We start from the raw sequence: 25,813 nt of genomic DNA, 5'->3' as shown, positions 1-25,813 counted from the left end.
TAACAGTCCATGCCACGGTATGCAATAGCAGCCCGACTGCTGTTATCTATTAAATCCATTGACAGCTGAACTCCCCCACCAATGGAAAATATAGTATCTCCTATAGTTATGTGCCTATTGTACGTAGTAATGTATTATAATGTACAGCCCCCTTGTCATTCAATTTCCAGATGAAAGCCTCCCCACTCCTCGTTGATGATGGGGGTCGTATGGTGGCACTGTGCCATGCTGGTCGGTGTGATTGGTGAAAGGGCGTAGTGGACCCGGAACATTGCAATGTATAAATTACATATGCACTTTGCATTGAAGATGCTGTACTTTGTGTGGAATCATTATTGAAGAGTACATTATTTCTGGACACAGTGGAGTGTAATTTTGTTATGTTCTTTGGGCAACACTAGCGTTAAAAAAGTTTAGCGTCATCAGCGTCAGCAGTTTTCCTTCCACTTTTGGATGATAGTCACCTCATGGTAGTACCAGAGTCTTTGATGCTGTGTGTCTACAGTTGCATCTTGCTTCTAACATGTGAGCCAGATTCATATGGTACCTTCCCAGAAACACTCACACTAAGCTACCACTTTTCTAGTCCCATATATGTTTTTCTACTTGACAAAAGAAAATCACAGAAAAGCCAATCATGTATAACAGTTGACAAATTAGCTGCACATGGACAACTGCTGAGGTTTGCAGCGTCTCTCCTACACTGTCATCTACGAAGGATTGCATCGCGGGCAAGGCGCTCGCCCCTCTATCCCAGCAATCCCACATCAACGCCACTCGCCAAGCCTGAAGCATTGCACAAATACAATAGGTCTCGAAGTCCAGTGAGTGCCTCTCCCGAGTCAACACAGCCAGTGATGAGTACCTGCTCCTGACTTTGTTGCACTGAAGGAGTGTGTCGGAAAGAGGGGGGTGTTTGGGGATAAGTGCAGTTATGCGCGCGGGGGTGGTACTGGCCACCCACTCATTGTTTGCCAGGCGTGAAAAGAAGTGCACGCTGGTATGGCTTTACCCTGTGGTCCTCAAGGCTCATAAATAAGGGTGCCTCCTTTATCTGTTACGCAACCGCTCACCACTTCGGCCGGTCGTGTTGCCCAAGTGTAGTCTCCAAACTGCCACACGCGCTCCATCGCGTGTGTGTGACAGCTCGAACCGGAAAGAGAAAAAACAACTCTGGCCCGCATTACCACTGGAGAGGGCTGCACGCTAAGTGTGGACATTTGAACATCCTATTGTCGAGTTCACAATATTTATAGGCTGATCCCACACTGGACTGCTACCAAACCTGAAAGGGCGTGTTTAGCCATCAGGAAAATACGCACAGCAGTGGCATGTTTTTAAGATGGCTGTGAAAGAGATAGTTTGTCTGATTAATGTTGTTTTTCATATGTTTGGAGTTTTTCCAATTGTGCGTCAATGTACATACTTTTTTTTACATACACGAAGTAAACATTCAAAACATGTTCTCCCCTTGATGTTATCGAGAAGGGCTGTGGTGTGAAAGAACCACAGGTCTTTGCATGGTGTGGCTTCCCAATGCCCATGTTTTTGACCTCGGTGCATTGCCTTCCCGTGTTCTCAAAAACCCTATCACGTTTTTCCCATCTGTAAACAAGAGCACGAGACCCAAAGGCTAACATCAACATTCCTGAGAAATGTACAAGCATTATGCTGATCAGAACATGGTATGTTGTGAATGCATTTAGAGTTTATATCACGAAATAACCCATTTTCCTAAAGAGCTTTAAATTTACGTGATATACTACAAGGACACCTGTATGAATAGCATACCATGATATGCATATGCAGTCTGCAAGCTTGATAGAGATGCCCTAAACATTTTTAAGAGGAGAGGTGTATTCTAGGGTTGTCTTAATTACTAAAAAGTGCTGAAAAAAGAACACGTGTTCACACTGGCCACATTTAGAAACATACGTTCAGAATTATTTTTAAATGTCCATATGATAAGCCACTTTGTTGAGCTATCATTTGTGGCCAGGTCTCTTTTGAAAAATAAAGTTAATACCTCAGTGGCCTTTGTCTGGTAGTATGGGGATGGTTTAGTTGTATTTGTATGTGTTTGGTAGGATGGGGATGGTTTAGTTGTATTTGTATGTGTTTGGGTTATTTGTTTACCTTGTTTGTACCTTGCACTCCTATCACGTGTTTGTATTGTTTGTTGTTGTAAGATTCTTACCCACTCCGACTGGACATTTGAAGCAATTGGCGGGACCCCGGGATCCCATCACTGCCCCGGGGTGGGAAAAACCGCGTAACGACATGAGTCTTGTTGCCTTACCGACAAAGAAACTAGCGTCAATCGATTGTCCTCGTCGAGAGCTACTCGGGGACACTAAGTTTCGTAAAAAGTTGAAAAATTACATAAACACGTTAAATTCACTGCCTGGGGGGCGGGCTCGCCTTGGCAAAGAAGCTGAGGATCGACGGCTGACCGGAGGGCATCGTCGCCGCGCGCCACTGCGGCGGACGCCCCCCGGGCTTGCTTTTGGCCGGTGGGGTGGCGCCCGTCGTGTTGATCGCCGCCTGCTGGCGCTTGTTGGTGCGAGTCTGGGCGGGCGGCGCGTTGCTGTCGGGATCACGAGTGGGCGGACTGAAAAATAATAATTATTGACCTGATTTTTGCGGGACCCCAGGGTCCCGCCAAATGATTCATTTATCAAAAAAGAGCTTTATAGCTCATCGAATTCCTCTGGTATAAATAAATAATCTGATTTTGAAATCTCATCACAAAGTATATTTGTGGAACATGTATTTTCCCACATTGTAATTAAAATACTTAAATCTGAGATGAGAAGACCTGCATATATCAACTGTGTATACATAACTTGATACAAATGCATATACACATACATTCACACTGGACATCCAAGCAAACACACACATCGTCAAAAATACAAAGATCCTCCATATAGCCTTAACAGGCTGTTTGGGCAAGCGTTGTTAACGAGCACCTATGAATGCGGGAGCAATACACAAGGGGGTGGGTGGCCAGCACCATGCTTAGCCACATTTGTCTCCTGAGTGGCAAAGTTAATACTCATTAAAGGCTGAGTCGAGATCACAGGACCAGTTCAGATAATCGTCACTGATGTTGGCCATGAGCGGAATTAAACTCAGGACGCCGAGTCCGTAGCGCGGTGCGATAACCGCTACACTACTGCTCTCCATATGTACAGTGAGGGAAAAAGGTATTTGATCCCCTGATGATTTTGTATGTTTGCCCACTGACAAAGAAATGATCAGCCTATAATTTTAATGGTAGGTTTATTTGAACAGTGAGAGACAGAATAACAACAAAAAATCCAGAAAAACGCATGTCAAATTTTTTAAAATTGATTTGCATTTTAATGAGGGAAATAAGTATTTGACCCCTCTGCAAAACATGACTTAGTACTTGGTGGCAAAACCCTTGTTGGCAATCACAGAGGTCAGACGTTGCTTGTAGTTGGCCACCAGGTTTGCACACATCTCAGGAGGGATTTTGTCCCACTCCTCTTTGCAGATCTTCTCCAAGTCATTAAGGTTTAGAGGCTGACGTTTGGCAACTCGAACCTTAAGCTCCCTCCACAGATTTTCTATGGAATTAAGGTCTGGAGACTGGCTAGGCCACTCCAGGACCTTAATGTGCTTCTTCTTGAGCCACTCCTTTGTTGCCTTGGCCGTGTGTTTTAGGTCATTGTCATGCTGGAATACCCATCCACGACCCATTTTCGACCCATTTTCAATGCCCTGGCTGAGAGAAGGAGGTTCTCACCCAAGATTTGACGGTACATGGCCCCGTCCATCGTCCCTTTGATGCGGTGAAGTTGTCCTGTCCCCTTATCAGAAAAACACCCCCAAAGCATAATGTTTCCACCTCCATGTTTGACGGTGGAGATGGTGTTCTAGGGGTCATAGGCAGCATTCCTCCTCCTCCAAACACGTCGAGTTGAGTTGATGCCAAAGAGCTCCATTTTGGCCTCATCTGACCACAACACTTTCACCCAGTTGTCTTCTGAATCATTCAGATGTTCATTGGCAAACTTCAGACGGGCATGTATATGTGCTTTCTTGAGCAGGGGGGCCTTGCGGGCGCTGGAGGATTTCAGTCCTTCACGGCGTAGTGTGTTACCAATTGTTTTCTTGGTGACTATGGTCCCAGCTGCCTTGAGATCATTGACAAGATCCTCCCATGTAGTTCTGGGCTGATTCCTCACCGTTCTCAAGATCATTGCAACTCCACGAGGTGAGACCTTGCATCGAGCCCCAGGCCGAGGGAGATTGACAGTTCTTTTGTGTTTCTTCCATTTGCGAATAATCGCACCAACTGTTGTCACCTTCTCACCAAGCTGCTTGGCAATGGTCTTGTAGCCCATTCCAGCCTTGTGTAGGTCTACAATCTTGTCCCTGACATCCTTGGAGAGCTCTTTGGTCTTGGCCATGGTGGAGAGTTTGGAATCTGATTTATTGATTGCTTCTGTGGACAGGTGTCTTTTATACAGGTAACAAGCTGAGATTAGGAGCACTCCCTTTAAGAGTGTGCTCCTAATCTCAGCTCGTTACCTGTATAAAAGACACCTGGGAGCCAGCAATATTTCTGATTGAGAGGGGGTCAAATACTTATTTCCCTCATTAAAATGCAAATCAATTTATAACATTTTTGACATGCGTTTTTCTGGATTTTTTTGTTGTCATTCTGTCTCTCACTGTTCAAATAAACCTACCATTAAAATTATAGACTGATAATTTCTTTGTCAGTGGGCAAACGTACATAATCAGCAAGGGATCAAATACTTTTTCCCTCACTGTACATACCCTGATATACTTATGTGCACATGCACACACCCATAGATATTACAAATATACAACAACAGCTGTCTTACGACGCACTTACACCAAGCTAGGTGCGCTTTGAAGCCACGTGGAGTGTGGAAGGCTTGCTAACAGGTCACAGGACATACCCAGGTGATATGAGTTGACCGACTGAGATAAATGGCAGATGTTGGCCCCGGCTTTGAACAGTTTTACTAATTGATGTAATGATTGTAAGTTCTTCGAAGTTACTGAATCGCATGGAAATGATTGGACTTTCAGCATCAAGGTCGTTAACTGTAATAATAACGAGAAGATGAAAATGTGAAACTATTCTTGGCAGAAGCTGGTTTCCTGGTGCCTCATTGTTGTCTGTGTTTGGACTTGCGATGATGTTCCCAAGTGCACATGTGGACGTTATGCCCCACGTTAAACTTAGCCAAGCACGCAAAGACGCGTGCTAATTTTAGAAAGAAAATATAAACTGCAATGATGACATTACATGTTTATTGTTTAACTTACGATCTGGTCCAAAATGAAATTGCCTGTTTTTGTCCCTAAAGCAATGGTATATATGCAGTCTAACTTTTCGTTATTATGTTTTTCCATGGTAATGACAGCAGTTGTCACAGCAATGATAAACCATGGGCTTTGTAATGACTAAGTTGTCTACAAATCGCTGGACTCTTATCCATAAAATGGCTAGTTATTATCGCTAAGTAGCAGGTGACTCATTTGCACTCCCCTGCATAAATATAATTGATTGTTGAATTGATGCATGATTTAACGAGTAAATAAATTTATTCAAAATTATATAACTAATTTATCAAAGTGTCCGATTTATTATAAAGTACATCTATAATTACGTCAATTACTGTTAATAAAGAGAAAGTAACAGGATCAGGGAACATACAAACGCACTTTTTAGGCATATTGACATTTAAGAAAAGTGAATGGGCTTGGGTAGGACATGTCATTGGAAGTCTGAGGACAGAGTGACAGCCAAAGGATGGAACACGCCTGGGAGGATGTTCACCACAGAGAATTAAGCGATGAATTCAGCTCATGTGCAGGAACGATACAGTATATATATGCAAGCCATCTGGCTACCATGAGAGATTCGTGCATGAGGCTATCCACATATACAAACACAGAGACAATTTCAACCGAGAAGATGGATTCTGGCTTAGCAATCATTGGAAGGAATTGATAAACCATTTCGGGTCTTAATTGATTGATCACGCTTAAGGTGGCTTTCAGACCGCATCCATTATTTTTCGTCTCCCCCCTCCTCTTTTCCGAACATAGATGGACTCGTCCATCTGAACAAACTGTCAAATCGCTCTCTGTGGTGCTAACGTTAAAAATAACCGCCACTATTTTCAAATTTTCTTGCTGTGGTTTTCACACCTGATGATGATTGCTTGTGTTGCAGTCGAAACGTCGTGATAATTTTATTGTTTTATATTTATATTATTTTATTGTTTCCCTTCTACGTGACTTTACCGAAAGAACCAAGAATATGAATCCCTGCAGTCACGAAAGCTTTAAATCAAAATTTAGAATGATACAGTGTCCCCTCGTTATTCGCGAGGGATGCGAAAATGAATATTTTGACTGAATTACCTTTAATAAATACGTATTTAATACGTGAAAATTATCTCATCACTTTATCTCTCATAATGTTATCTGTCATCACTTTTTTCGTCTCAATGCAGTTGTGTTGCGTTCCAGATGTGATTCACGGATAGCCAAAATCACGGATAGCAAGTTAATGAATAGAGGGAATTCTGTATTAATTGTTGCTTCACAAGACCATGAATTGGCTTGGGAAAACCTTGAGTCGCAATATCACAGCTAATTTGTGATGAATTACTCGTATTGTGATTTAAAGCCAATCCTTATCTATTTTTTCTTTAACCAATAGGTAGACATTTTACAGCACACACAAATGCATTGAAACAGCTCTGATTGGTGAGTTAATGCTTCAGAGATCAGAAGATTAAGCTGGCACAACTTGAAATTCTGGGTTCAAATCTGTGCAGTTGTCTGTGTACTTGATTTTACAAAATTTTAGGTCTCAGAATTAAAAGTGTGACGAACGATCTTGTATGGGCTAATGCAACCTAGACCTTCCATTTGAAGGGTAAATAGGCCACTGGAAGTCCTGTGAACATTGTAATTCTCGGACTATCCTCTGGCACGCAGAGCACACTGCTCTGTGAGCTTCCCGAATATATTCCTGCCTCATGACGTGAAGCCAATAACACAATTTGAAAAAAAAAAAACTTGAAGAGACCGACATAAAAAAAAACCCTCAACTCCGATAAAGACAGCAACCATTTGCATCCCCGACTTCAATATAGTGCATTGAACAAGTATATATGAATCCCTCATTGAGGGCTTCGATTCATAAGCATTAGTGAATGGTAAATACATGCTTGCAAAGAGAAATGCATCATGGGTACTTGGCACCACGCAATAGTGTTCTCAAGGGGCACTTATAAGGGGGACAGGCTGACAAGAAGAGTCCACTTGTAGAATTTGCCAGCTCAATAGGACCTTTGAAAGTGAGTATCGTTTCCACAGACAAATGCTTAGTTGTGCCAACATACATATTAATATATTGACTAGGCTGCAGCCTAAGGAAATCTATTTGATTTTCTCAATTATAATCTCACTGCAGAGGGATAACACCATTGTTCATATGCTATCTATATTTGGACTTTACCGAAAGAACCAAGAATATAGTGGCACAGTGGTTTGAGCACTGAACTAATGTGGTAACCTGAGTTTGATATCCAGCCACAGCCAAGACCGGTGGCAAGCGATATCTGAACTGGTCCTATCCCCACCCCCCTCAGCTTGCACTGACCAGCGTTGTGACGTGTAATCAAACAGCGACCATTACCCACAAGTTGTGTGGGTGGGGGGTGTTCATTGAGCAGTGGATTTACAAAGGGCAGTAACTCATCATACACAAAATGTGGTTACCATCCAGAGAAACAAATGTTGTCTTTCTGTTTTCCTTTACAGTACAGTGGAATGTTTTCCTTCCACACACGTCCATGGATGTCTGGCCTTTATTTCAATTTCTTGTAATGCATTAATATTTATTTAATACATAGACACGAGGTATGTTTGCAAAATATTGTGCAAAACTTACTTGTAAAGGATTCGATAGGCTGCTTATTTCTATGCACAAGAAATATCTGTCTTTCCATCCGGCCCATCCATTCATCTGTGGGGAGACTTGCGATGTATTCAGAAAATCCACAAAACCAGTCAAGTACCATCATTTCCAAAACTCTTTTAGCGCAAAAAAAAACAATAAACACATCATGTTATGCTGCCCGCCAGGACAATGAGCATGCATCGTTTGTACAAATCGAGTCAAGTTTATTTATTTGACCAGGTGAGAACTGGAGAGACCAGGCTTTGCACGAGTGCCCGTGTGTGTGGGGGTAACCTGACTTCACGCACCGCCGCTGGTCGTTGTTATTGCTTATTTCCAAGCACCCGTGTGTTTCATATTGTCATATCCCCTCACAAAATGCAGCTTCTCTTAATGGGCCGGCTTTACAGTTTATTTAGTACAGTTATTGCAAACATAAGTGCATATCTTACGATGATCGCATATTGGTGGGGCTTCAAGTAAGCCTAACCTTAGGTTAGTTGAGGCGTTTGTTTTAGTTAGTATCTCATCCCGGAAATTTTAACCGCCCTTGTACGTCATTGTTCCTTGTGGAGACGCACGTGTTCACACAGCTGGGTTTTTTTTTTCACCAATGATGGCAAACGGTACCTGCGGGTGAATTTAAAACATGGGTTTTTACTTAGCTTGGTGAAATCCTGAGAGAAAATCTGGTTCCTAGCGCCACAATTTAATAACGGAAATTTAATTTATAAACTGTGCCATGTTTTAGTGCAACAGGTCCAGCCCAGCAAAGCCAAGGGGCACAGCAGACATCGGGGGCAAGAGCTCATGCCTTGGAATTTGCCGCTATAAGAACATGCATTCCAGTGGAGCGCTGCTGCTGCTGTTGAGATCGCAGTGGCTCCCCAGAGAAGCCATGCTTGTGTTGGATTTAACAGCAAGAAACTTGGCCTCGATAGTAAAGCTCGTTTTTTTTAGCTGCCTATCTTGGCTGTCAATGTAAACGCTTCATTTGCGGCTGACAAAAAATGTTGGCATTTGACTGTCAAAATTCAACGCGCGTGTGCAGCGTGTTGCCACCAGATTTCTGGAATATAGTAGAGTTATATAATTGCTGCGACATTATGAATCGTTTTGAAGTTTGGTTTTGAAATAGGCAAGTTTACAAAAAATATGTTCCCTGATGCTGCGGGCAGAACGCTGCTCGTATAAATCAGATTTGTTCAGATAATTTATTATTCTCGTATTTTGCCCGGGACAAACGGTGACGTTCCAAAGCGCCGTGTTATTTCATTTGTATATCAAAAACATTCAGATTGAAAAACGAATAATTATATACCCATATATAGTTCTACACTGTTATCCTCATTGAGATAGAGTCCTGCATCATTCATGCACTGGCATCCAAACTTTATTGTGCAATCACTAAAGCCTAATATTCAACGCAGGTCTATCTAAATACATATTTCATAGAGGAATGGGAACCACTCCATCTCAACCTTCTCACAATGGCCAGTCACTCCTCCTCTGCTGTTTCTAAAGTCTAAAATGGTCTGCCATTTCCTCTCCGTCATAATGATGCTTGCCCGCTGATGAAACATGATGTTTACAACTGAACTTAAACCCTGATTCACTATCCCTCCCTGCCCCTTATGCATCTGTGGTTACCCTATCATCAGCCTGTATGACATCAAAAGGAGATCGCTTTGTATTTTGATCCTGTATAATGCCAAATTGTGATGAAAATATACGTTCTCAGGTGAGGTGATCTCATCTGTAATGTAGACGTAGAGGTTTTCATAATATCTCTATTAAATACCCCAAAGACATTCCATCAACACATTGTTAAACATATTATGAAGCCACATTCATGTATTCATACAATATAATTAATATTTGTATGCGTGTGGTTAGTAAATTCCAAAAACTAAGGCTGTTCATCAATCTAATAATCTATTTCATAAAACCATGTTGAAGGGTCTCATAATTTCTACTGCTCTGAAATGTACCATATAACCATTATACTGTTTGGCTGGTCCAGCCAGTATTAGTGATCTGATTTTAAGAGGCTGAAGCATGACACACCACACAGTTATATATTTCTTATTTGAACATCTGACAAGACAGTTTACTCACAGATTAAAGGACCTTTACAAGAACAATCACGACAATATATACACGGTGGCATCCACTCATGTGTTTGTTATTCAATGGCCAAAAATGTCTCTTGTTTCCATATTATGTCTGAAATTGCATACCAACTGGGATGCCTCCTCCACTGCTATGCCGCTGCATGTCACTCACAAACTTGCTTTGTATTTATAATTCCACGTTAAATATAGCCCCAGCAGTTAATTAAGTGATCATTTACTGTTGTTCTCAATCTCATCCCATGGATATGGGTCTCCACCAGAATTCCTGGTTGCCATTGCTTATGATACCAAAGTATGTCATGAAGAGTTAAGTTTCTAATGGAATGCTCACTAGATCGATCGTCTTAAAGTGTAAAGACACTCTCGCTTGGGATGAGTGTCAGAAAGAAGCAGTGGGAAATCTCTCCCGATGTTATTGTTCCCCATCTTGCCCCGGTGTTGTGCACAAACGCTTGGCTCAGGGTGTATAATCTTTGTGGAATTCTCTTTGTATTAAAGCCACGTGTACTTTAAGCTGTGCCGGCTCTGCAAAGGATGGTGCTTGTTTACCTTTGGGAGTGTTTAATAGTCTCGGTGATATGCTGTACATTTGATTAAAAAAAAAGATACATGCAGTCAATTGGGACCATTTCGGATTCATGCAACACTGCTGAAATTAGTGTGCGGAATGTTCAATAAGGGGAAAAATGTATGTTTGTACTGTGTGTGGTAATACAACACGTGCACGCATGCTTGCACATGCATAATTGTACTTGTGTGTTGAAAATTATATATTTACATTAGAATAAATATAATTAATTTAAATTATGTCAAGATCTTGGGTGTTGAGATTTTAAAAGTCAAGCTGTAGCTACGCAGTGGACTGGCACCTTTCTCATGTATTGTTTATATAAAGCAGCTTTAAAATATCATGGTATGTATTGTCACCCTAATGCACATCAAGGGAAAAAAAAACACTCTTGTGTAACCACAATTGTGCAGTTTGATGAAGCAATGGCTTTTCGAAATGAAAAGTGGAAAAAAAAGCTTGCTTAATAATGTCAAAACCCCTTACAGTGGTTCAGTTTTTAAATGGCTGGGGGTCATTACATCGAAGGAGTTAAGGAGTCTGGGTGGTTGAAACGTGGACGGGAGAAGATGAAAGGAATTGCCTTTCCTGTGTCTGGTTTCCTGCATTGAATGTCTGTCCAAATAGACACGACGCCACCACCATATCCGCACTCTGTGATGTGACACACCAGCTGTGCCTGTTGCCAAAAGTTTAATAGGAAATGTCTGTAAAAAAATTTTTTACAGCCAAACATACATTTTACTTTCAAATATCACGCCAATTTAACCCAATAGGCTGCCAGGGAAGTTGCTATTAGAAAGCTCCTATTGAGGCTGGAACAGGATATGAAATGGTATTTAGCAACACGATTGGTTAACTTTGTCTCCCCATTGCTAACTTTAGCATAGCATACCCAGGTATGCATTTAGAGGTCTAGGAAAGATTGAATACCATTTTTCAAGTGTCTACACGGTATATACCTTAATTAATACGTAAAATAAATGGATGTAATGAATGACAGACATGATTTCTGCTTTACACCTGCATGTGCTTGTGAAGGTTTTAGTTCTGAAATCGTACATTTTGACCATTTAGAAAAGTGGGCTTGGGCAGGACACATCACTGGATGTTGATGATTGCCGACGGGAAAGGCTGGTGACAGATTGGAGCTCAAACAAGAGAAGAGGCCCGAGAGGACAGTCACCGAATAAAGGGAGCAATGAGATAAGTTCAAGTGCAGAAGGGAGAGGTGGATTTTTGTTTTGCGGCATTGTGAGGAATGATGATAGCACGGGAGAGCTTTATCACAATAATCATCATTAGTCACCAATCCAAAGCTGTAGGGGCGCCACACCAAGTGAAGGCCCCAACAGGCTGGCATTATTTGAATGTGTCAGGCCCCTTCTTGTTAGGAGGTGAACGCAACTAAACCTCGTTGCGCTTCCCCTTCTTTCGCGTGCCAAGCAGACAGTGGACGAGATGGAGGTGTACACTGAGGAGGAGCTGCAGCACTTTGAGCACCAGCTTATGGAGCAGGAGACCCAGCTGCAGCAGAAGGCCAGCGAGCTGCAGCAGCAGCACGAGGAGCTGCGCAAGCAGCAGAACGAGCTGGAGGGCAAGCGCAAGGAATACCAGCAGGTACTGCGACCAGATGGGCCTACCTCAGGCCGGAGCGACGAAACTCAACGATCAATTTTATTTTAACAATTCTATAGCTACTGATGATGCAGTTATTCTGACTTCTTGAATTTTAGTCTGGATTTTCTTCAAGATACTGGATGCAGTTTCAAGTGAAATGCCATATATAATTTATAAATCCCTAGATTTGTAGACATTTTTTTCTTAAACGTTACCTGGTGAGCTGAAACAATAATAATTGCCGCATTCAAATGCTTGTACACGTGGCAACTTAATTCATTTGGCTGTCAGGTGGTGAAGGGACTTTGGACTCAAATTGTCCAAGTCATTGTGGGCTAACCCAAAAATAAATTCAAATCATAATAATCGCTGCTAAATCCTGTGTTGAGTTAACTTTCTGATGTCTTTTCGGGTTATTACCGCGTGTGTTGTTTGACACGGTGCCCCGTATTTCGCGCCATGTGCGGAGAGCTTCTTCCAGAACAACAAATCACATCAGAGCTATGCAACACGACTGCGAAATCGTGTTGTTGAATTTCACAACTTGTATTTTAATATTTTATTTATGTATATCATTTCAACAATCTGTAACAATAGTAGTACAGCACTTATATTTTAAAGTTGCATGAACTTTCCTTTCAATGAGTTATTAGTTTAAATTAGTGGCTCTCCAGATTATTAATATGTTTTATGCATGGTTTATATACCCAACTCCATGCGTTTCAGTGTTGTTGTTCATGTGATACTATAAGCAATATTTATACATAGGCGTTCACGACCAATATGATTCATTGTTGGTTTTGGGTTAGGTCGTGTAAAAATGTGTCGTAAACCCTCATCCATCCTACACAGGCAATTTATAAAATTGTTATATGAATCAAAGATGCTAAATTTACCACTGCTTCAGAAGTCCACTACTGGCGGTGTGTTGGAGAGTATTCGTACAACTCAAAAACACTTTCATGAATCAATAAAATCAATGTTGATGTAACCCTTCCATGTCTATTCATAGTCGGTTTCAAGGCACTTTTTGGCTGAGAACGAACCCGATTTCAGTCAGGTCGACACCATCACTTGCGTGCCTGTATAATCAGGCCTGACGAGGTTAACACATGGCTGCTGTATTATTGCAGTTAAATCCAGCATTGGTTTTTAGAAGAAAAAAAACACACGACTGAAATTGCTGCAATCACCATGTGGATGGAATGCACACAGCGTTTTATGAAACATGAATTTTTAACAAAGTGGGAGTTTTCCCCCCCCCCAAACTATTATCCCATGCAGTTAAAAAGCCCACACCATAAGCTGTTATTATACAGTAACTGTAATTCTTCAAGGTCTTCCTGATTGGATGGGATGGAGCCACAAATCTTTTCTGTTGTTCCCAGGTTCTATTTTTTCTGATTTCTAAGTTTGAAGATAAAGTATCTCAATGTAAATTAATGCAAACTGGTGGTACCATTGATAGAGTTCTGAACTAACAATCAAAGTCAGAAATGTTAACCTTGGTTGGGGGGTCGATTCAGCCCATTAACCTTTCAGGGTGAATAATCAGCTAAGTGAGAAGACAACAGTCACCATATTGTGGATAAACTGGACCCTGTTATTGGAATATCGTTTATTTTGCTCTAGTTATGTGCTGCCAACAGATTTGAGTGCTTCCCCAATGGTCGAAATACACTTTGACCCTGGCTCTGTTTAGGTAGGTTCAGCAGATGCTAGCCGTGGAAGGAGTTGAAAAAGTTTCAGTACGTTAACGTAATCAAGTAGATGTGCCATCTGAGCTCAAAGAGTGTCGGCTGAGTTTAAGACATTATCTCTGTGAAGCAATTGTGAGTACTATGAAGCGTTGAAATGTCAGCAATGATTTTCGCAAAATGATCTGTTGACCCCCCCTTGATCATACGCTTCCCTATACGGAGGCGGTGAAACAGATGGAGAATAAGAAGCAGCAACAGCAGCAGCAAGGGCGGTTGCCACCTCCAGGACAACCCAACAGCTTGGGGGATGTGCCACACCCCGTAGAAGAGGACCCACACGCTCAAGGTAAACGTGCTTTAGCCCTTCTCATCCTCATTTTTGTCCCCAACCACGGGCTGTGTACATCTCAGCTATGTGTGTATGTAAAACTACTTTTGCACCGTACGTAGCTTAGCTGACCGTGCTAATTGGAGGTGCAGGGGAAGGACAACAAAATTAAACATAACAACAAGCAGTTCTGAACAAATTAGTATTTCAATCTAGATTTTAAAGTGCGTAGCTCCAGTGCTTTCTTAGTATCGGAAGGAAGCGCTTTCCAGATGGCTACAGAAGCGCATCTGAAAGCGCACAATGCAGTGACCATTTTTGTTCAATAAGCTAACCACAAGCCACTGCGAGGATGACCGGTGTTCACGTGATGGTTTATGCTCCTTGATGAGATCCACAAGTTATCGTGGTTCATTTGTGGCATACACACTTTGTGTGTAACGAGTGCGACCTCATAATGTGTTCGTTCGGCAACCGGAAGCCAATGCAGCTCAGCGAGCACTGGACAGACATGGTCGGATCTTGCAATACCCGTCACGACACGTGCTAAACAACACAGTGAATTTATTTGACAGGGTTCAGAAGTATCAGAATATTTATTTAGGCTGGAGGAATCCGATGAGCTGTTAAGTTATTTTTTACAGATGTCCAGTAGTAACTACAAGGCTCCACGAAAATCAAGCTGAGGTCACCTCTTTCGCCTCAGAATTGAGTTTATCAAAAACGTGCCTTAAAAGGCTGGCCCTGACAGTCTTTACACAAGCGTACGTGTGTGTTCATTATGTCGAGGGCAGAAGTATCTGTACATATTTATCTAAAAGGCGCATGCTAAGAACATTAAAGGATAGTCCCCTTGTAAACATTTTAAATCAAGTAGAGAAACCCTCTTAAGATAAAAGTCGCCAAGCTCACAGTTAATGATACAAATGAAGTTTGGATTAGAATGGCAGACAGTCTATTCATATTCATGAATGATGCGTGGGCATAGCTGAGGATTTATCTGGGCAAATGACAAGCATTTTCAAAGGCCTGCGTTGATGGCAGGTTCCACAAACGTCCTCCGGGTTATACTTACCAGCCTACACTGCATCTTTAAGTGGCTCTCGTGAAGGCCTCTGTGTGCTGCTAGCAATCTCTCGTATATTTGTCTTTGTCTCTTTGTTTATTATTAAAAATCCCATTCAAATTGCACTCTTTAAAAAATAAGACCATCTTGACATTTGTTTTTCATTCCATATCGTGATTGAGAATGTAGGGTGGCAGCACTACATTATTCTTAGCAGGGGCGGAGCCAGGATTTCAGGCCGGGGTGACATTCAACAAATGTTAATTTCAAGAATGATTTAGACAGTCGGGCTGTTGGACTAGACGCCATCGGTTGGCGACACACTCTGACAATGCAGTTGCACGGAGTCCGCCAGACCGAGTGTCGTACACTTATACGCAGAATGTCACCCCTGTCACCCCCCTGGCTCCGCCCCTGATTCTTAGGGTTCTCTTTATCAGCATTGACAACCAAGACGTTGTTTTTATTTTGACCTTGTGTTGCAAATTTACCAAATCATATTCTTGGTTCTTTCGGTAAAGTCACGTAGAAGGGAAACAATAAAATAATAAAAATATAAAACAATAAAATTCTTACGACGTTTCAACTGCAACACAAGCAATCAACAACACAACCTGATGATGATTGCTTGTGCTGCAATCTCAACAATAGGTCCTGGATGGACCAGACACCTACATTAGCACTGAATAGCTATACTTGATATATAACGACTTATTGTTGGTAGCTTAGCTGATTGGAGAATATAGAGTTTATTGATAACATTAAGGTAATTTATATTTTAGTTTTTTATTGGTTCACTATATAGTACTGTGAATAGCTCAGATGTGTAGGCCTTGACGTCAACATAGTCATTTCTGTGACCAGTCACTAGCTAATCACTCAGTTATTTCAATGCTAAATTCGCCTAGTTATTTCAATGCTAAATTCTCCTGTTTGATTTGTACTAAGTGCCTCGGTGAATGTGTATGCTCTGACTTTAACGTAGCAATTTCTGTGAGCAGTTACAAGCTAATCACTCAGCTATTTCAATGCTAAATTCTATGCTAATTCCATTGTCAAGGGGTGCCTCTGCGGATGTGTATGCTTTAACTTAGCTATTTCAATGCTAAATTCTATGAGTCACAAGCTAATCATTCAGCCATTTCAATGCTAAATTATATGCTAATTCCTTTGTCAAGGCGCTTTGTTCCTCTCACTGAACGTGGCTCTTTCACTCCAGCGCTGTCCTACCAGACAGTCTCGTCCCTTCACCTGATGAAGGCCGCTTGTGTTGTGGCCGAAACGTCGTGAGAATATTATTGTGTTATTTTATTTTATCAATTTATTATTTTATTCTCATTCTACGTGACTTTACCGAAAGAACCAAAGAAGATGAATCATTGCAGTCACGAAAGCTTTAAATCGAAATGTGGATAAGATACTTGTTCATCCTTGCTCTCAAGAATGCATTAAAGTTACATGGGCACAAGTTTGGCTGCGACTTATCCAACTACAAATAATATTCACAATAATGCAAGTGGCAGGCTTCGTTCTTAACTAGGCATCATATTCATTATAACAATTTAACAGCATTATAAAGGCATTTACAGCATTGTAACGGCAATCCTAACATTATAACAGCATTCCCAGTATTATGAGAACATAAACGAACTTACAGACAATGCCTCTTCAAGTCCCGCAATGAACAGATGCACCCGTCTTCACTGAGACACTAATTGTGCCTCCATTTTGTACTCTTTGCAATGGCCGACACTCCTGCCTGGCCTCGTGACTTAACTCGTAACTTCCTGTTCGCGTGACCAAGCTCAACACCGTCATATCAGGAAGCTCCTGTGTAAACACACCCCCATATCTGCCGTGGGGCAGTACACCTGATATATGTAGCCAGTACAACTTAGCGCATGAATTCCTCATCCACATATCAGGTAGGCTTAAGAGTACAACAAATCAAGGGAACATTAAATACAAAACAAAAACTTTCGTTTGCTATGCTCTGATTGTTAACATTGCATTATATAATAAGGTAAGATTCCATTTGAATGTCATTGATGAATGCATGGTTATATAGAGATGGTTATATATTTTGTTACAGTTTAACACGTACGCTTTCATGACCAATATCCATAATGTAAGTTTTTTTTGGGTTAGATCGCATAAATATATAAATGCGTCATAAAATAACACAGCGTTTATCGAAAGAAGACGCACACTAACGCTAATCTCAATACAGTCACACCACATCACCCCACACAGAAATCCGCTCTCATGAAGATGCTCATACATCGGGCTCAGAAAGTGCCAGATGGTGATAGTCTGAGAGGTGAAAATTAACACGTTAAAGAAGTGCTGCATTTGAACGGTTACAATGATGGACAAATCAACAGGGCATTGAATGTTAAAACCAAATCAAATAATACGAGCATTGAAACTGACCAAGTAATAAAAACTATTAAAATACCGTGTATTGTGGGAGTAACTAATAAACTAGCCAGACGCTTGGAAAATCAAAACATCTTGAGTCAGATTTGGCACAGTTACATAGAATACAGAAAGTAATATCTGCGACAAAAGATGTATTACCGAAGCTACTTGTGGCAATGCTATGTTGGACAAACAGGATGAATGATCAGCACGAGACTAAAAGGACACCAAATCAATATTAAATACAGTAAAACCTTGGATTGCGAGTAACTTGGTCTGCGAGTGTTTTGCGAGACGAGCAAATTTTTAAAATAAATATTAATTTGATAAACGAGCGAGGGTCTTGCAATACGAGCAGCACGTATACGCTTTGTCTGCCGAACGTCACGTGATCACAACTGATATACGAGTGCTTTGATATACGAGTGCTTTGGATTACAAACACGTTTCCGGAACGAATTATGCTCGCAATCCAAGGTTTTACTGTACTCCCAAATACATCTGTAAGCAGTGGCAGAACACGCGTGCCAACAAGGACACTCAATTGATTTTGATAATGTTGAAGTTCTGTGCAAAGCTAGCTACTACCGGCCAAGACTTAATTAGATCATCTATCGAAATTGAGAGAAATAATCATTTTAACCGGTCGGATAGCTACAGACTTACTGCTAATTGGGAGCGAATCATCAAATTATACTTTGTTTAAATGCGTGCCTATACAGGTGACCATACTTCAATAGGGATTACCGTTGGTACGGCTGTTTTAGTCCACACAACCGACAGGATGTACAAGAACAATGGGTTTGCATAATGTACGTTGATTACCATATAAATAACCAACACGGCAATGCATACCCATAGTAATTTATATGCATTCATTAACCCCCCCTCCCCCCCCACTTCGTGCAAGAAGTGCTCACAAGTGATGTCGTCACATCTACGCCTCTATTCTAACACGTAGGCTTTCGCAACCAATATCATCCATAAAATAGGTTTTTGGGTTAGGGCGCGTAAATATATAAATTTGTCGTTAAAACTGCTCCACAAATCTGGCTGTCGCCTGATGAAGCTCGTTGCAATTACTAGAGAAACGTCGCAATATTAATTTTTTATTACCGAATTCGAAAAAATGGCTCTCCTTGTTATTTCGGTTGCTGACCTCTGACTCCCGAATCGATCAAATGAGTACATGCATCACTTTGCCGGAAATTCAACAGCGGTTGTCCTCAGGAAAGACTCCTCACCCCCGCACATTGGAATCTCGAGTTTCTGCCACTGGTTCTCGACTGTAAGAAGGATATGGACACAGCCTCAATGCTTACTTGAGCAGAAGATAACTCGGGCTGTGAGTGAGTGCTATTGGTAGAAATGTTAGGCTGTATTCTCCTTCATGAGAGTGCAATACGTTTTAAAGGAATTAAGCAGTTTGTTGGCAGATGTTTAATTCACAAGGCTACACCAATAACTTTGACTGCCACAAACGAGATCAAAATTTGAGGCGAGATTTCCTTACCCAACCATTGGTTCTCGCGCGAGTGTTTCTGTTGGCCCAGCTGTGATCCAGCGAGTGGGTGTGTACTGCCAAAACTGATGATAGTTATAAAATAGCTTCCTCAGGTCTTTATCTGATGCTGGAAATTACTGTTCTTGGCCAGTTTGATTTATCTTTATGGGAACGAAGTTGTTGTTGTGTCAATAAATAAAATAACTCTGGCACAGGTAGGAAATGCAACAATTCTTCAAGATACAATAAGTATTGAGCACTTTCATTGAATTATTGTAGACAGGGTAGCTCAAGTTTGACGCCCTAGAGAGTACACAGGGGCACTGTAATGCACAGGGTGATTCGGTGGTGAGAGCAAGCATCACTCAATCATAAGGTTGTGAGTTCAACTCCTGGTAAGGGGTTTAAACAAAACGATTGACTTTGGAGTCAACAAAATAAGTGCTGCTTTGCGAACAATTAGCAGTGGTTCATATTCTTGGTTCTTTCGGTAAAGTCATGTAGAAGGGAAACAATAAAATTCTCACGACGTTTCGACTGCAACACACCTGATGATGATTGCTTGTGTTGCAGTCGAAACGTCGTGAGAATTGTATTGTCTTATATTTTTATTATTTTATTGTTTCCCTTCTACGTGACTTTACCGAAAGAACCAAGAATATGAATCCCTGCAGTCACGAAAGCTTTAAATCATAAATCAGCAGTGGATTTCATATGGATTCCATCACCACTTCCATAGGAATGTGGAATATCCACCATCGTCTCAGCGTTGTAAGCAGGAGACAAAGGACTCCACTTTGCCCAAATGGAAACCACTGACTTAGTCATAATACTTTGCAGCAATTTATTTATCTTAGCCTTTTACTTTTAGCTTGACGTAATCATCCTTTATAGAGTTTAAGTGTGATGAAACCTTTTACTGACAAAATGAGTTCTAGACATTAATATTGTATTTGTTACTAACCCCCCCCTGCCGCTTTGCCCCACCCCCCCCAAAAACAAATGGGGAAGGTTGTTTTGGGATTCCATTTTTTCGACAAGAGCTTGGACATGATTTGTGGTGGTGACAAAGAGTTCTGTTTTTAAAGAATTTCTGCTATGGTTTAAGAGCCACAATTTCAAAACACAGTGGCTGAACACTGAATTATTAGTCGTCAGAGCTTGATGTGTGCTACCGCAGTGTCCTGTGTAAGCTCTGTTTATTGCAGCACAGAGATGAGTGCATTTAAACACGGACTCTTCAATCGCTGCACACACAAATTCACTCCTTGCATGCATTTTGTCGAGGATTTAGTTTCAATCCGGTTTGAACGGTGACGCAGTTGTTTGGAACATGTTTATGGACTCGTCAACCTGAATTTTATTTTCTGACCAAAGCTGACATCTATGCCGAATCATATCTTAGCTGGCACCACAATATCCCACTTTCATCGACACTGACTCATGTGCTAAAGTGCGGTCAAAATTTCTTCAAACCCCCACTTACCGACATGGTGTGGGAAAGCCTTTATTCAGCAGTTGTTTGGCAAAGGGCTGTTTTTTGTTATGCTTTTGATAGTAATCAAATATATAGTAATATAACCTGGTTGCTCATTTTTTATAATGAACTTTTATTTGTATTTTATTTCAGGAAATAACAAAACTGCTAAATTTGTTACTCCTTGCGCTATATAAAAGCACTGAAAGCGTGATGTGCAAACGAAATGCCCCCCCCAAAAAACATACTTTTGCATCAGATCATGGTGACTTTGCATGGCAACTAACACCCCTCTAACAGTTAAAACAGGCCCCTTCCATATTTAAGTGTCCACGGGAGATATATATCCTTTCACAAAAGCCGCGCCGCAAATATGCTGGTATTTGAACGTGTGTAGGTGCTTGTGTAACGTGATATTACTTGAGACTGTGCGTGCGTCTGGCTCCCGTCTTGCAGCGCGCAGCACGAGAGCAATCGTTTGCTCCAGCTGGGCATGAGGGGCCCTGAGCTCTTTTGCTGCCGTGCACGATAAACATCCCCCGTGGCTCTTATCTGATGCGGTTCTGATTGCGTCTCTTCGGTTTTGGATTGCCGTCCATGCAGTAGTCACGCCACTTAGAGGCATTCCACGTCTAATTTTAGAGATCCGGGAAAAATTGGTTTTGTCATGCTGACAGATTTGATGTCTGGTCATTAAATTATTCTTTGAGCATTTTTTTTCCCATCCATCTGCCTCTTGACAGAGTCCTACACAACAGATGCTAAAAAGCTGAATGCCACTTTCAGTGAGTGTGTGCATAAGATTTTTAATGGTATGGAGAGTCGATTTTTACATTTCATGATTTGTGCATAAAATTGAACCGCGTTTTAGTATTTGCTCAAAATTGATCGCTTTCAAGCAGAAAATCCTCACCTGTACTTAAGAGACCAGATCGACATAGCCAACTCAAAATAAATAATAATTACAGACCTTCATTGTGCCTTTGAAATTGTGTGCAAATACTCGCAGACACTCTTATTGATGCATGTACAGCCAGCATGGGTTCAATCCAGCTCCTACAAATTACACACTCATACCCACACCCAAATGTTGCTTTTCCTATCTTGCCATAAAATTCCTAACATCTTCCACATGCACCTACATACAGAAGCCTATTTCATAGTTGCCAGAGTCCAACTCTTTAACCCCATACAATGATATTACTAATAAACCAAACACCAGTGTCTTAACACTGAAGTGTGGCATTGAGACAAGTGCCACGTACACCAAACACGATAACTGCCGCACTGACATTAATGTACATGAGACCCCATGACATATTTAAATGGGACATAGAAAAACGTTGAAAAATGTGTGCGTTTGTGTGTATTTGTAAGCACATAATGTTGCGTGCGTGCGTGTGGGGCTTGTGGATGTGTGTGGGTAGCAGTAATGTAGCGGTTAGCGTACTACGCTTCGAACTCGGCGACCTGACTAATTTCCGCTCACAGCCAACACCAGTGACAATTATCTGACCTGGTCCTGGGCCTCTCCTGGTGCAATGTGTAAACATCACCAAGAGGCAGACAAAGGCATCCGGGCATGGTGTTGGCCACCAACCCTCTCGTGTGCTCTCCTGGCCTTCATGGGTGCCAACTAACAGCACTTGCCCCAACACTCTGTTTACCCTTTCCGTTCCAAGTTGCAGGGTGGGTCCTGTTCGCCGCTGAAGCTCGGAACGTGCAAGCGGTTCAGTGTAATTTTATTTAGAGGCATAACGCCGTTGTTAAAGACATTGTACTCACCACAGAGAACTCTAGCGACACGACCGCACCCTGCAATAGCTGGTGCCAAACTGTCCCACACGGACTCCCATATGGCCTTGTGGGAGCCTCGGTACTGATAAAGTTATTTTATTTTAGTTTTCATTCCGGTTCCATTTCGATGACATACACGTGCATTGTTGCAATGGAATCGGAATAAAAACTGATGACATGTACGTACGTCCTGGGCCTCTGCTATGTTGACTCAGCCTTTAAATTAGTACCTGGTGCAATGTGTAAACGTCATCACGTCGACTTACATGCACGTATGTCATCGGAATTGTGAAATGGTTAAGGTTAAAGCTGGTGGGGGGAAGGGATCCTTTGAATTTGCGAATGTATGTTATTTTTTTTTCTTCCAGCTCCCGGTCATCCGGAAGCACCACCTGCACCCATCCACCACCAAGAGCAGCCTCCAGCACAGCACGTGGAGCCTCCAGCGCAGCACGTGGAGCCTCCAGCGCAACACGTGCAGCAGGCAGAAGGCCAGGGACAGGGCGAAGGCGATGGCCAGGAGCAAGGGCAGCTCCAGATTGAGTAGCCAGTCGCAGGGGCAGCATCCACCGCAGGCTGATGGCCAGGGCAGGGCAGCTGAAGTGGGCGAGGGAGAACCAGCGCGAAGGAGACGGGCCGATTAGAGCCAGGGCACAGCAGGGAGTGCGTGGCTCCTATATTCCATCAATCAAGTTTTACAGTAAGACTCATCAAAATCTAATATTGATTCCTGCTTTCCCTCCATTTTAATTTAGGATTTTTATTTTAAATGTACCTTTTTTTGCACTTTTTTGGTGTTTGTCTAGACTGTCCTGCTTAATAATAGACCATATGGCCCTAGGCGAAATGGAAATGTAGAATTCCCAGTATGATAAATATTTGTCCTACAGCAGCCCCATGTTCATTTTCCTTGTGCAGAAAGATTGCAGTATCGGAATAGGAACCGTGTAGAAAGTGCCGGTGTACATGTACGGTGTTCTGAGAAGTGCCGGTATGGCGTTACCGTTTTATCCTGGCCCATTTCGACTACTGGCGGCGGTATCTAAAAATGTTGCGTCCAGTTGTGGTAAGCGAAGTAGTATTTTTCAAATATTTAAATTGAAAAGTAATGTGATGTATAAGGGCGCCTTATGGTTTGTTGTTGAGTTGAACACACGTGTAGATTACACCAAAGGTTTCTGCTTTTACAGATTATATATGTACTACTGTGTTTTACGTTGGACAGGGTTCATATCAACTTTTGTTAAAAATGCTTTCATTTTGCTGTAACGATGACTTGCTTTATCTGGTACTGTGTGATATACGCTGTGGTTTATTGATGCTGCACTTTGTTTTAAGTGGCCATTACTTTGTCTCGGCAATTTTTTGTGGTAAAGGAGATTAATAACAATGACAGAGAGTCACAACTTAATGCCACATTTTCTCTAGGTGTGATGAGAGGCGCCACTTAAAATGAAGAACACAATATGTTATGTATTCTGCTTGGAGAAACGTAGTCTTCACCACATTGAAACAATGTGTTACATTTGTTTTCAGGTTCTCGTAATTAAAATGTTCTTATAAAGTCAAAGTGTAAATTGAAGTAAACACATTTTGCTCAACCACTGAAATGGTACATTCAACAACCAACGACCTGGTCTCACGATTAGTATTAGATTTCAATAATCGTGGGACTCAAGTTGCTTGGCCAGTTTACCGGTTTTGTACCACGTTGTTCTGATTTGTACCCCTGTGAATCGTACCGTACCACGACTATTGCAGTGTCTGTTGCGTAACTCAACGTTTGTGCCTGTTCGTGCATTTTTTTAATTCTAAACAAAGAGATTCTGGTCGAGTTCTGTCTCACGTTTATCAGCCCAGAAACGGAGGATTGCCAAATTGCAACGTGAATGGTTTAATAAATAAATGCAAATTATCAAAACACTTGCATGGCGGCCTTTGACTGGATGTGCGGTGAGATGTCCCAATTTTGTGTATTGCTAATAAAACAGTCCTCAATTTGCATGCTAAATATGATCCTGCAGCATTTGAATTTTAGCAAACACTCATTTAAAACGTTAAGCTGTTTTAGCTCAAGATCTGGGCAATGGCCTTTCACAGTAGTGAAGAAAGATGGAGAGCGGAAGATTGTGCTGTCACTGTAGGGGAGTTGTAGAGTTCAATACAAGTTGAATTTATGAAGCAAGTAAAATGTGACCGCATTTTAAGATGCCGCATTTGTTGAGACACGCATGTTGGCATAATTAAGAAAAATCTGACTTTTGTAAAAAAAAATCGTTAAGGCAGGGACATGCATCAGGCTGGAATGCTACAGGAAGGCAGGCAATATCGATTTTCAAAATTCTCACAAAGAGGAGTTATATAAATTTATACAAGATCCCTATCTACAGTACAACCTACCTACCTATTCGCACCTCCGATGAGCACGGTTGGCTATGTACAGTGCGAAATAAGTTCAACATACATACATTCTAAAGCAATGTGTTTTCACTTGCCCATTCTTGGGTCCACTCGTGAACCTAGCGTGACATTTTCATCGGTCGGTCTCTTAGCTCTGGCTCTGCGTTTAACCCTCGCATCACCCCTGCTGTGAAACACTCGCTTACCTTTCAGCGCGATATTGATGTTGCACAGCTGTGCTGCTCCAATTAGACTAGTTCAGGGGTCCCCAACCCCCGGGCCACGGACCGGTACCGGTCCGCCTCTTTCCCGCACTGCGCACTTGTCTCAGTTTTGTTAAGCCCTCAAGCTAACCCCTAGTAGCCACAATGAGTAAAAAAACAAACGTAGCTGGAGAGCTTCTTTGAAAAGGGGGAAAGACTCAATGATGAACTCTCCCCCCCCCGGTCCGTGAAATTTTTTTTTCTACGAAACCGGTCCCTGGTGCCAAAAAGGTTGTGGACCGTTGCTGTAGTAGATACGAAGCGCAGGTGCGGTGCAGGGTTTTAACGTTTAAAAAGCACACTGCCCTTCGCAGTGTATAAGATTGTTGAAAAGTAAAGTGGACAATCCAGAAGTTTTGAGAAGAGGATAACAGTTTAACTTGTACATACCCTAAATAACGCGTTGCTGTGCTCATTTGTGGTTTTACATTAAGCCTTAAGCAGTGATGTTACTTTCGCATTTTTGGGAATGCTTTTACAATACAAAAAAGTGCACTACAAATTAAATGCCCTCTTTTGCAGGAACAACGGCAGAACGGCTAAGTTG

The 25,813-nt window shown here is 41.8% G+C and overlaps 1 protein-coding gene across 2 annotated transcripts in view; it reads left to right on the top strand.

Annotated features, from left to right (window-relative positions):
- LOC116939882 (nucleobindin-2) overlaps window positions 1-24,524 on the top strand; it is a 111,381-nt gene extending 86,857 nt beyond the window's left edge. Inside the window, exons 11-13 of one of the 2 annotated variants that reach the window (XM_032948861.2) lie at window positions 12,140-12,310; window positions 14,245-14,356; window positions 22,972-24,524. In XM_032948861.2, coding sequence (XP_032804752.1) covers window positions 12,140-12,310; window positions 14,245-14,356; window positions 22,972-23,150 — 462 coding nt within the window. In that variant the 3' untranslated portion in view covers window positions 23,151-24,524. Of the gene's footprint in view, window positions 1-12,139; window positions 12,311-14,232; window positions 14,357-22,971 lie in introns of both variants that reach the window. The other variant, XM_032948860.2, reaches the window with a different exon arrangement.
- Window positions 24,525-25,813: the final 1,289 nt, after the last annotated feature.

This window comes from Petromyzon marinus, chromosome 7, assembly GCF_048934315.1.
Source record: "Petromyzon marinus isolate PM22_M1 ecotype Great Lakes invasive population chromosome 7, UKy_Petmar_22M1.pri1.0, whole genome shotgun sequence".
Lineage (NCBI taxonomy): Eukaryota > Metazoa > Chordata > Hyperoartia > Petromyzontiformes > Petromyzontidae > Petromyzon > Petromyzon marinus.
Note: the sequence above shows the minus strand (reverse complement) of the source record. Positions and strands in the feature narration are given on the sequence as shown.